The sequence below is a fragment of the Prionailurus viverrinus genome, chromosome B4, assembly GCF_022837055.1.
Source record: "Prionailurus viverrinus isolate Anna chromosome B4, UM_Priviv_1.0, whole genome shotgun sequence".
NCBI classification, from domain to species: domain Eukaryota; kingdom Metazoa; phylum Chordata; class Mammalia; order Carnivora; family Felidae; genus Prionailurus; species Prionailurus viverrinus.
In genome coordinates, this window is record NC_062567.1 from 111661337 (window position 1) to 111674913 (window position 13577).

Below are 13577 nucleotides of genomic sequence, written 5' to 3' on the forward strand. Positions count from 1 at the left end.
TAGCTTGCTTGAGTCACACCACTCTTAAATGGTAGGGTGGGGTCTTGTCCCCTCCCCAGCAGTCCCAGACAATCTGGCTCTGAGTCTGTTTCGGTCCTGATATTGCCCTGCTTCTCCAAACGTGGGGCTTCACGACCAGACCTGAACAGTCTTCATTCGTTTCTCTTATCAGAGCTCTCAAAAACCTTGCCTGTTCCTACCGATTCAATGTCATTTTTGTCAACCACTCCAAAATGTATATATCCACATATGTCCATTTTACTCTAGCTCCAAGATACCAGTGGCTACTGCAAACTTCCATTCTATCCACCTTGTAATTATTAAGTTTGAGACCCCAAAATTAACCTTGGCTTATTCCTTTTCTTTACCCTCTATATCCTTTCAAATATGCTTCAAATGCTTCTCATTGCCTCTCCTAGCCAATACCACCAAAGCAGAAGCAACAAGGTTTCCAACAATGGGTCTGTTACCCTAAAGAGCTAATATGACCTCTCAAATGACTGTCCCCTCCCTCCTCACTGGTATGTCCACCAAGCATTTTGGTCAAGAGGTTGGTCAGACCCATGGAAAGTAACAGTGAGTGCCCCTGAAGATAGAGGGCTGGTGCCCACTTTCCCATAGCTCCAACACTGCTTCTATTGTCTCAGTTTCTTTATTTTCCCACTGCCTGCTGATTTTTTAATTTCCACAACATGCAGTCACTATGGTTTCAGACAGCAACAAAAGGCACATGTCCTAAATCCTGTAGGAGGTCTCCAGCTGGCTGCAAGATTCCTTTGCTACTGTGGAAGCTAATGAGCCTCTAATAGATTTCTTTCTCCAGTGCCATAACCCTACCAGAAAAACCAGCCACAGCCCGTGAGCACATTCTAGAACTATTACAGTTCTCCTTTCACATATATACAGGGAGCCGTCTGCCCACAACAGCAGATAACTCATGCCTTCTCTTGCTCCTTAACGTAAAGTTGAGTAACTTCACCAAACTGCTTAGATCCACCATTATGCACCATACATCATGCACCCTGAGGCAACAGAACAAGTTAAAAAATTATCTGTGATAAACATTCTTTTGAAATGCAGCCAAGTAGACTTCAGAAAGCCCTCCACATTGTTATGAGCGTTTCTTCCCGGTTTCGTTGGTAAAATGAACTGTTTAAGTGGATAATTCATGATGTTGCAACAGACTACTGAATGAGTCAAATAAAAATATAAAAAGATCGCAACATATTAAGTTTAAAAACCAAGGTGCAAAAGGATGGGTAAATATGACACCATTAAATATGAATCATAAATACCATCAGAAAAAGGTTTTCAGGAGTTATCTAGACATAGGGATTATGGGTTACTTTGATTTTGTGTGTCTCTCAAATTTTCTGTCATAACCATGATTATCTTTGTAATCAGATTTTTTAAACTAACATTATTTTTAAAAAATTGTAACAATAGCAACAATGACAACAAAAAATGTGGGTGGTTCCATTCTAAGGAAACTAGAGTTTCTAGAATATTCTGATATTCTTTAGCACAGAATTATCATGTTGGACAGTCCTTTAACACTGGGCTTTATTTAGTCATCTGCTAAATGATGAGTTGAAATAAGACATCAGAGGCACCTTCTGTTAAAGTTCTATGATCCAGTATTTGGAGAAGTTAGGATTGAGAAGGACGTTCTGTCTCCCACAAGGCAAGAGAGAAACTAAAGTTTATCTGTCTGCTGAGTCTGCTATATATGATTGTCCTGAGTCTTGGATTTTTTTCCTTTTTATAAGTAAAACAAGATACTTAGACTAGACATCCTCAGCGGTCAATGTCCTCTGGATCTAAAATTCTGTGGTTCTATGGGTCAGACTATGACTCAGAAATGGCTTTTTTTTAATTTTTTTATGTTTATTTATTTTTTGAGAGAGAGAGAGAGAGAGAGGCAGAGAGAGAGGGAAAGAGAAATCCCAAGAAGGCTCCATGCTGTCAGCACAGAGCCCAATGCAGGACTCAAACTCACTAACTGTGAGATCATGACCTGAGCCCCAGAAATGGCTTTTCAAGTGTTAGTGGCTTACAGACAAAATGTGGAATCTTTTCTCATGCATATTAGAGAATGGAAGATGCTGTGGCTACTAAAGTTGTGTCCTTAAAGAATTTGTGTTTGAAAATCCTATTTCTAATGTTCTTTAAGCAGGGCAAAGACAAATACAGGCACATACCTGACCTGGAGAACTGCCTGTCCTCAGTGAAAATTATAGACTTCAGGGACTGTGAGTTCCACTGCCATAACGTAACTCAACTTGTTTGCTGCAAGGCTGGGTTTTTTTTTTTTTCTTGTAGTCATTATTTTAAGTTGTCAGATTATTCCCTTGTTCATAATACCAGCAGAAAGCAGGAGACAAGCTGAGGCTGAGCAGAACATGGTCTGCTCTCTCTAATGCACACTGAAATCTGGGAGAAGCTATTTTATCTTAACAAAGGTAATGGCTATAACAGCACTTTGTAGACCAGAAATCCCTGTACAAATGTGGAAAGTTATTATTATTCACATCTCTGGGCCTTTTTAAAAAATGTTTATTTAGTTTTTGACACAGAGAGAGAGAGAGAGAGAGAGAGAGAGACAGAGCATGAGTGGGGGAGGGGCAGAGAGAGAGGGAGACACAGGATCTGAAACAGGCTCCAGGCTCTGACTGTCAGCACAGAGCCCAACACGGGGCTTGAACTCACGGACAGCGAGATCATAACCTGAGCCAAAGTCGGACGCTCAACTGACTGAGCCACCCAGGGGCCCCTCTAAGCCTTTTTTGATAAGATAACTTTTTTCTTAAACTCAAGTTGGTTAACATACAATGTAGTCTTGGCTTCAGGGGTAGAATCCAGTGACTCCTCTCTTATGTATGACATGCAGTGCTTATCCTGGAAAGTACCTTCCTTAATGACAGTCACCCATTTAGCTCATTCCCAACCATCCCCCTCCAGCAACCCTGTTTGTTCTCTGTATTTAAGAGTCTTTTATGGTTTGCCTTCTTCTCTGTTTTTACCTTAGTTTTCCTTCCCTTCCCCTAGTTCATCTGTTGAGTTTCTCAAATTCCACATATGAGTGAAATCATATGATATCTTTCTGTCTCTGACTGACTTATTTCATTTACCATAATACCCTCTAGTTTCATCCATGTTGTTGTAAATGGCAAGATTTCCATTTACATATAAATGGAAATATAAATTTTACATAAATATAAAATATTCCATTTTATGTATCTCTTTACCCATTCATCAGTCAATGGACATTTGGGCTCTTTCCACCTTTTGGCTATTGTCGATAGCACTGCTATAAACATTGGGGTGCATGTACCCCTTCAAATCAGCATTTTTGTCTCCTTTGGATAAATACCTAGTAGTAAAATTGCTGGGTCATGGGGTAGTTCATTTTTAATTTTTTGAGGAACCTCCGTACTGTTTTCCAGAGAGGCTGCACCAGTTTACATTCCCACCAACAGTGTAAGAGGGTTCCCCTTCCTCCGCATCCTTTCCAACATCTGTTGCTTCCTGAGTTGTTAATGTTAACCATTCTGACAGGTTTGAAGTGGTGTCTCATTGTGGTTTTGATTTGTATTTCCCTGATGATGGGTGATGTTGAATGTCTTTTCATGTGTCTGTTGGCCATCTGAATGTCTTCTTTGAAAAAGTGTCTAAGGGATGCCTGGGTGGCTCAGTTGGTTGAGCGTCTGACTTCGGCTCAGGTCATGATCTCGCCGTCCATGAGTTCAAGCTCCGCGTTGGGCTCCGTGCAGACAGCTTGGAGACTGGAGCCTGCTTCAGATTCTGTGTCTCCCTCTCTCTCTGCCCCTCCCCTGCTCATGCTCTGTCTCTCTCACTCTCAAAAATGAATAAATGTTAAAAAAAATTTTTTTAATTAAAAAACAAAGAAAAGAAAAAGTGTCTATTCATGTCTTTTGCCCATTTCTTCACTAGACTGCTTGTTTTTTCAGTGTTGATAATACAAATTCTCAAGGTCTCTTTAAACGCTAAAACTCTTATTTCATGATGCTTCAGTAGTTAATTTCAACAAGCATTGCCAGTGGAACCTGGATCAGACTTCCCAATTCTGAGGTTGGGGTTCTTTGAGGGTTTGGGGCAATAAACTGGAGAGGGCTCATTAAATTCTGAAGCATAATTCAAAACAACATCAATTTAGATTTCTTCTCATTATGGATACTATGCTTCCCATGCTTTGCATCAGGAGGAATTGGCACCCCAAAGTCCCTCAGAGAGAGGAAACTTCTTTCTAACTGATATGTAAGTTCTACAGTCTGAGTAGCTTGCAGAACCACTAGCAAGAGGGATGCCCGGGGCCTGCAGTGGGAAACATGGTTTTGGAAATCATCTGTTCCTGCTGCTTTGCAAGTCAACTCACCGAGGTGGAAATGTTTTGTTCTCCCTTTTCTCCCATGTCCTGGATAAAACCTGGAATGAAATCATGGAAACATATCAAAAACTTCCTACCAATTAATTAGACTTGAGAAAGCAGCAAGTGGCCGTGTTGGAAGTCTTCACGGGTGAATGCATTGATTTCTTGGACCATTTTATCAGTTCCTAAGATGGTAATGCGGCTTTCAGTTTCATAGTAGATGGAAAATATTAATTTGATTTTTTGGGGACTCATTTCTCCCTGCCATGCTGAAAAAAGGAAGTTGGGGGTAAGGTCCCTTCTTTCAGGGAATCTGAAGAAAACTGCATTTATGGTGTATTTTTGTTTATCTGCTGCTTGGTGTCTCTTTGTTCCTTTTTTTAAACATGGCCTGTTTGGTTTGTGTGAGATCTTCTGAGTAAACTAGTCCAGCTCCCCATCTGATGTCTGAATCTCTTCTGCCTTCTCACCTCATGTTCACACACTTCTAGAGTGGGGGAGCTCACCGCCATCCTCAAAGTACCTGTCCTACCTTCAGTCAGTTCCCTCTTTTGGAGCTCTTGTTCCCTCTGAACAATGCCAAGCAAATCTTCTTATCAGCCACAGGTCACAGATTTCTGGGGCAACCATTCACACGCGATGCAGTGGGGTCAGATTCCACAGTATATTCGTGGTATCTGTGGGAGAAATGGTGCCCCCGATGTTGTGTGCTGCTGCAGCCATGATCAAGTGCAGTTATGAGCAGAGAATTCCTTGGCAAAGGATTCCTTTCCAGGGCAAAGGATAGGCAGGGAGCAGCTGCCTTCCAAGATGACAGGGGAGGAAGAGCCACATTGCTGCCAAGGTTGCCTCTGCCCATAAGGCTTTGGCACTCAGGCTACTCTCTTACACAGTAAAAAATGCTGTGCTTGGAGACTTGGGTTCAAGTTCTGGATCTGCCTCTGGCTTTGACCTTAAGAAAGTCTAGTCCACCATTTCCTAAATCAGGGGTTGGCAACATTTTCATAAAGGTCCAGACAGTAAATATGTTAGGCTTTGCAGGTCACGTGGTCTTTATTGCAACTACTCAACTTTTTTGTTGCAGTGCTAAAGAAGCTATAGATAATTTGTAGGAAAGAAAGAAAGAAAGAAAGAAAGAAAGAAAGAAAGAAAGAAAGAAAGACTGAGGGAGGAAGGAAGGAAGGAAGGAAGGAAGGAAGGAAGGAAGGAAGGAAAAAGAAAAATAATGTGCATAGCTGTATTACAATAAAACATTATTTGAGTAGCAGGCCTGGTTGATCCCACAGGCTGTCATTTACCAATCCCTCCCCTAAGATATAAAAGAGGGATGACGATACCATCTCTGGCTATCTCATAACATCTAATCATTGCCATGATCAGATTAGTTTTCTTTGACATCTATCAGGTGCTATATAAATGTCAGTTAAAATGTAAATAATATTGATTGGGTAGGTCACAATGTTATGTACTTTACTGGCAAAATTTAAACCACAAAGACACTCAGAAAATTAAGACTTAGAGATGATATCTGTTAGGGTACAGAAAACTAGCTTAAGTAATGTAGGATTTTATTGGCCCATGTGGCTGTAAATGTCACAGGTTGGAGAGAGTTCAAGGTTGGTTTGATCAAGGAATTCAAAACCAAGGAAAAATTTCTTTCCATCTCTTATCTCTGCTTTCCATAACATCAGTCTCATCTTATGACAGGCTTCTGTTATAGTCACAGTTGGCTGCTGTCCTTGAGGCCATAGAGAGAGAGAGAGAGGGACAGAGGAGATCTCTTCTCAGCATTCATAGCCAAAGTCTTCATTTTCATTCTGATTGGACTGGCTTAAATCACATGCCCTCTCCTGAACCAACCACTCTGATGAGGAAGGAAAGTGCTAATTGGCTTAAAACAATGAAGACCCATCTCTAAGAGTAAGGTCATTGTGATACATGGCACATCCGAGGCATAGGGACGAGTAGATCCTGAGGTGAAAACCAGAAGATGTTAGGGAAGGGGAGTTTTGGGTGGTAACCAATAGATGTTCACTATGGAGCACTAACCCCCTGAGCTATGCTACCGCCCTTGCCCTAATAAACAGCCTAAGAATTATTTAATCCCACTGTAAGCTACAGAAGCTTTTCAAACTAGCATTTTCTGGGTTTTTTTTTTAAGGTCAATTTGAGTTTATTTATTTTCAAATGTCCCAGTGTATTTAGAGGATACATATCTTCCTTTACACAATCAATACAAGTTTCCCAAAGTTATTTGTTATAAGTCAAGTGGTAAAATAAATCTACCAGAGGACTCACTATTTTTTTAAGTGGCAAAATTTTGTATAAGGTTAAGAATCTTATAGCAGAAATACTATTTCTTCTAAATTTTCTCAAAGATTCTGTAGCAATGACTTCTGTCTCTTACAATTATGGTTTTTAAATACTTGGATGGGGGCGCCTGGGTGGCGCAGTCGGTTAAGCGTCCGACTTCAGCCAGGTCACGGTCTCGCGGTCCGTGAGTTTGAGCCCCGCGTCAGGCTCTGGGCTGATGGCTCAGAGCCTGGAGCCTGTTTCTGATTCTGTGTCTCCCTCTCTCTCTGCCCCTCCCCCGTTCATGCTCTGTCTCTCTCTGTCCCAAAAATAAATAAACGTTAAAAAAAATAATAATAAAATAAATAAATAAATAAATAAATAAATAAATACTTGGATGTTTCCAGATTTCCAGACAACAATACTCAAGGCATACCTCAGAGATATTGTGGGTTTGGTTCCTGCCCACCATGATAAATGAATATGGCAATAAAGCAAGTCAAATGAATCTTTGGGTTTCCCAGTGCATATGAAAGTTATATTTACACTATATTGTAGTCTATCAAGTATGCAATAGCAGTATGTCTAAAAAACAGTGGTTTACCTTAATTTAAAAATACTTTATTGCTAAAAAATGCTAACCACCATCTGTCTGAGCTTTCAGCATGTCATAACCCTCATGCTGGTAGAGGGTGTCGCTTCAGTGTTGATGGCTGCTGACTGCCTAGGGTGGTGGTTGCTGATGGCTGAGTAGGCTGGGACAATTTCTCAAAGCAACAATGAAGTTTGTCACATCAATTGACTCTTCCTTTCACTTGAACACTTAGAGACCACTGTAAGACTATTAATTGCCTACTTTCAATATTGTTGTGTCTCAAGGAATAGGGAGGCCAGAGGAGAGGGAGAGAGATGGGGGGAATGACTGATTTGGGGGGAACAGTCAGAACACACACAACATTGATCGATTTTAACTTCACCCTTTTATATGGACGTAGTTCGTGGCACCCTAAAACAATCACAATAGTAACATCAAAGATCATGGATCACAGATCACCATACAAAATATAATAATAATGAAAAAGTTTGAAACATGAGATTTATGAAAATGTGACACAAGGATAGAAAGTGAGTAAATGCTATTGGAAAATGGCACCAATAGACTTGATCAACACAGGATTGCCACAGACCATCAATTTGTAAAGAATGATATATCTGTGAAGTGCAAGAAAATGAGGTTTGCCTGTACATGAACTTTGGGAAGCTCTAAGTCAGTGGTTCTCATAGTGGGGGTCCCTACACTGGCAACATCAGAATCACTTGGGAACTTACTAGAAATATATATTCTCAGACCCCATCAGAGACCTACCGAATCAGATACTTGGGGGTTGACACTAATGTCTGATTTAACAAGGCCTCTAGGTGATTCTGATGCAAGTTCTAGAACCATTCACTGCATTAATTAATTTTTTTTTAACCTTTATTTATTTTTGAGACAGAGAGAGACAAAGCATGAATGGGGGAGGGTCAGAGAGAGAGGGAGACACAGAATCTGAAACAGGCTCCGGGCTCTGAGATGTCAGCACAGAGCCCGACACAGGGCTCGAACTCACGGACCGCGAGATCATGACCTGAGCCGAAGCCGGACGCTCCACCGGCTGAGCCACCCAGGCGCCTCCACTGCATTAATTAATATGAAAATGGAAACTGGAGAAGACTGGTGGTCTAAAGTCTAGTTTTTTCACACCTAAGCTCTTTGAAATAATTGGCCCCTTTGAATGTTTCATCATATTTTTACAAAGTAGTCCTGTTTCAATAAATTGATCTCTAGTGTATAGAATGAGGGCAAGTTATCTGGAGAACTATAGTTCCTTCTTGATTTGCTGTTGCTTTCCTATTGTATGAAAGCATCTGATCAAGTAATAATAACATAAAGACTCCCTTAATGTCTCATTAATATTTATGCCTTTCTCCAAATCTAAACATCTTCCCTGTTATCAGATATTAACTCATTAATTGTTTATTTTTAGTTTCCTGAATGTACAGGATATTTGGGTCTTTTGCAGAGGAAGGAACAAATGAAAATTTAGTATGAATGTTGTTTTGGTCTCAAGTTAGTGCCATGGCAGGAAGAGAACCTTTGAGACTTTTCTGGCCCCCAGAAGCAGAGAAGGCCCATTTGAACAGATTATGTTCAGCAGGACTGTTGAGGGGGCTCATGCAAGCAACAGCGACTTCGTACAGAACAGCACCTTTCCCATATGTGTTCTATGGAGCTTAAATGTCATCATTTGTATTTAGTAAAATTCTTAAACCTTGAAAATACTGGTTGCTACCTTGTTTTGTAAAGTTATACTCAAGTTTATGTTCAATGTTCTCCCAAAGGGCAAGTTTCAAAATTGAAAAATATAAAGTAATGTGCATTGCATTTTCTAAAAAGATCTTCATGAATACACTAAAATATCTACAAACTCATGAATATCTTCTGGATGTAGATTTATAGAGACTTTTTGCAAACCTAGAAGAGTTAAGTCAGGTGAGTCAAAGCAGGAAGGTTCCAGTAGCCATGTTTTAAAATTAACCAGAAGGGGGCATCTGGGTGGCTCAGTCAGTTAAGCTTCTGACTTCAGCTCAGGTCATGATCTCGAGGTTCATGAGTTTGAACCCCATGTCGGGCTGTGTGCTGACAGCTCAGGGCCTGGAGCCTGCTTCAGATTCTGTATCTCCCTATCTCTCTCTTCCTCCCCTGCTCATGCTCTGTCTCTGTCTCTCAAAAATAAATAAATGTTAAAAATGTTTAAAAAATTGTTTATTCCTTACCCTTGGAAGTATGTGTACTCTTGTCTTCTTTCTCTCTGACCCTAGACAAGCTTCGATTTTGTAAACAGTGTTTTTGGCATCATCAAGGACTATGCTGAGCCTTCTGAGACCTCACTACTGGTAGATTTCATCTCCATGCTCACAAAGGCAAAATCCTTCTGGGACATCCCAGTTTCATGCAGTAAATTCACCCACCTCCCAGGATAGCTGTTTACATCCCCTTGATGTGTGCATGTGTGTTATTGTGCTTGAGAAAGTTCCATCAGCACCCTCCCACAAAGGAACCATCATCTGATGCTCTGTCAGTTGACATTTTCAAAAATAACTGGCAGATTTCTGTTTGCCATTGTCACCTCTCCTGTGTGGGTTTTATTAACAGAAAATTCTGCATTCATGGAAAAACCATTTCCAAGTCTGTTTTTTTAAATTGCTTCAACTTACAGCAATATTCATGGCAATAGTTAGTGTAGGCTAATTACATGGTTCAGTTCTTCTTCTAACGAGGTTCCTGGCTCTCGGAAAGGAACAAAATAAACCTTCACATTTATCAACACCCTTAATAAGACTTCTGTATGGAAGGAGAAGAAAAGAGGAAAGTCTGTACCTTTGGTATGATAAATGCTATTTACTTCCTGAGTAGATATTTGGACTTTCTCCCCCACTTTTCCACTTTGACCTTTTTAATCCATATCCTCATTCAGCAAAATTTAAATTTTTACAATCCATTTAAAAAAAATGTAGGAAAAAATTTAAAAATAAAGTAAAATAAACATAGATTGAGATTTACTGAGCGCTTACTAAGTGCTTAGGTGTGGAGCTGAGACCCTATACATGGTAATGTGCAAAATTAGATACACTCCCTGGTCCCGGGGAGTTTTCAGTCTAGTAGGGGAGAAATTAATCCAATAATGATGCTAATGATACAATCAAATTGAGATAAATGCTGGGGGGCAGGAAAGGAACATAGATATTATGAAAGAAAGCTTCTAGGTTGGGGCAGATGGTGAAGTAGTTACAGATAGGAGATTCTTTGGAAGGCAGTGATGCTCGAGGTGAGATATGGAGGGAGTACTTACTAAGGTGAAACAAGCATGAAATTAGGTGATAGTAAGGAGATCTTTAGTAAATTTTGAAAACAGATTTGAATAAGAAATGCTTTGAAAAACAAGAGGAAGAATGTAGCATTGGGAATTAGATAAAATCTCAATCCTTCAGAGTCGGAACGTATTTACATGTAGTTTTTAGTAAATAGTCTGGAGAAATAGCAACTTCTCATCAAAACACATAAGTTGTATTCATCTGCTCCAGCTGCTATAACAAAATATCACAAGAGTGGGCAGCTTTGAAACAACAGAAATTTATTGCTCATAGTTCCGGAAGGTGGAAGACTGAGATGAGGGTGCCAGCGTGGTCAGGTGAGGGTCCCTTCTGGTCCCATTGTATCCTCACAGGGCAGAAGGAGGTAGAGATCTCTCTGGAGCATCTTTTATAAAGGCACTAATCCCATTCACAAGGTGTCTACCCTCATGACCTATTCTCCTAAGGGCCCACTTCCTAATACTGTCACATTAGGGGTTAGTATTTAACATATGAGTTTGAGGGGACACCAATATTCAGACCACAGCATGAGAGCACTTTACAGACTACTAAAGCATGGTGCATCAATAGACTGTTTGCCAAAGTCTATAATATAACCCACACGTGAATGCTTCACATAATGTTACAAGTGTGCAAAGATGGATTATAAAAGCTTTTCCTGAATTTAAAAAGTCCTCTATCGGTCAGGTTAAATTCATTTTTGTACCACAATAACAGTCCCCAAATCTCAGTGGCTTGGCTCATATCTCACTTATGCTCTGTTTCCATTTTTTTGTCACTGACCTCGCTCTGGGACCCATGCTGAGGGAGCAGCCACCACCTGGAATGTTACCAGTCTTCATGGCAAAGACATAAGAGATCAGGGCAAAGCACTCACTGACTCTTCAAGTTTCTGCCTGAAGCAACGCACGGCATGTCTGTTGATACTTCAAAGGTCAAAGACAGGCACGTGGCCAAGCTCACCCTCAGTGGAGTGGGTACGTGCAATCCTCCCCAGGAAGGGGAAGCAGACGAAGGGTAATACCACAGTGCCTCACAAGAAGCTCACCAGGGCAAGACTGGGACATTTGTTATTCACACGGGAGCCATTTAGTGCGTCACCATGAAGGAAAATGGGGGTTGCAGAGGTTAGATAATTTGGCCAAGGTCACAGAGCTAATAGGTTGTGGACCTGGATATCTAAGCCTGAGTCTGCGTGGTCTTAATGATAGCCTCTGGGCAATGGCAGTTCTCAAGCATCTCAGTGCCTCCTGAGAAGACCTGCTCTCTATTTCCCCGCCCAGGCATCAAAGCCCGCTACTCAAAAATAAATTCACATCATTGTCTTTCAAATTACTTTTTGTTGAAGCCAAACTGTGACCTTTCTCCCCATAGCATTTTGTCTGCCGAGGTCCTATAACAAAAATATTTTCTGGGTTTTTGTTATCTCTGTCTTTACTGCTGTCACTTCCTTTAGTGGCTTTTTACACTGGGTCCGCTGTCTCTACTCCCTAGAGTGGTAACATTATCAGAAGCACATCTGTCTTCCTTCTCTCGCTCCATCACATTGTCACACTGTTGGAAAACTCTTAATGGGACACATTACTCATTATTTTAATAAATAGGTCTATCAAGGAGCACGTAGGTTTAGCAACATGGTAGGCACTATGGAATCCTGAAGAAGAGTGTCTGAAGCATTGGCAACAAGAAAAGAGTGACTGTCATCCCAAAGACACACTTTGCTAGGCTGGTGGCACTTTGTATGATGTGTTCTGTTTGACCCTTAGATATATGAACATATACATATGAATTGGCCATCTGCCTTATGCTAAAATAAATTTGAGATGGCTTACAAATGTGAAGTCTTTTTTTTAATGTTTATTTTTGAGAGAGAGCACAAGCAGGGGAGGGGCAGAGAGATACGGGGACAGAGGGTCTGAGGCAAGCTCTGTGCGGAGAGCAGAGAGCCTAATGCAGGGCTCGAACTAACGGACCGTGAGATCACGACCTGAGTCTGACGCTTAGCCAACAGAGCCACCCAGACACCCCCCAAATGTGAAGTCTGTAGAGCAGGTTTCAGACATTAAACAAGAACAATGAAGACAAGGGAAGAGAAGTGCTAAGCCCAGTACATTTAATAGATGCCCCCCCCCCAAATTTAATGCTATATTTTTAGAAGCCAGCAGGAAAATTAACTTTATGGATATTTTTGAGGACTATTGGATGAAGTGTAAAATGTTGCTACTTTAATCACTTACTACTAACACCAGCTTAACTAATCAACCAACATGAGCACTGAAATCAAAGGTGATATTTGTATCAGAAACCATGCGGGATATGTAGGCCTCAACAAGCCAACCAGAGGTAAATGGTGAATTAAATTAAGATATCCAAAGGAGGGGTACCTTGGCGGCTTAGTTGGTTAAGCTTCGGACTTCAGTTCAGGTCATGATCTCGTGGCTCATTAGTTCAAGCCCCACCTCAGGCTCACTGCTGTCAGCACAGAGCCCTCTTCAGATCTTCTGTCCCTTCTCTCTCTGCTCCTCCCCTACTCATTCTCTCTCTCTCTCTCTCAAAAATAAACATTAAAAAAAAAAAGATGTCTTAAGTAGAATTTTCTTTAAGCATGTGGGAGATGGGGGGAGTTGGTTTCTTGAGGAGTGAACTGTTTATTATGGGAATACCATTTAGGTTTTTAAAATGTTTATAATGAAGACGACCTGTTTCTATCCATGCAGTCACAGCTCCTGCTTGATAACTGTGACTTTCCAGTTTTCCCTGTTGTGATTAACGGTACAGGTGAAGAGAAAGTCCATGCTTTCCTTGACTATGAGTCTCCTTCTGCTTCTCTTCCTGCGGTGTTTCTGAGGCAGCCTCTGTCAGAGCCACCAGACCTACTGCCTGAATTACTTAGTCACTGTCTTTTATCTTGAGAGCCTGAGGCAAAGAGATGACTTTGGAATTTATTTAAAAGGAAAGTACCATTTTCTTTTATATTTTT

General features: G+C 40.8%; 1 protein-coding gene across 1 annotated transcript in view; it reads left to right on the top strand.

The window, feature by feature from the left end:
• PLEKHG7 (pleckstrin homology and RhoGEF domain containing G7) overlaps nt 1–13577 on the top strand; it is a 59716-nt gene that overhangs the window by 20344 nt on the left and 25795 nt on the right. The window contains 6 exon segments of the mRNA XM_053447933.1: nt 2177–2267; nt 4434–4571; nt 9094–9215; nt 9545–9646; nt 9988–10003; nt 13446–13547. Coding sequence (XP_053303908.1) covers nt 2177–2267; nt 4434–4571; nt 9094–9215; nt 9545–9646; nt 9988–10003; nt 13446–13547 — 571 coding nt within the window.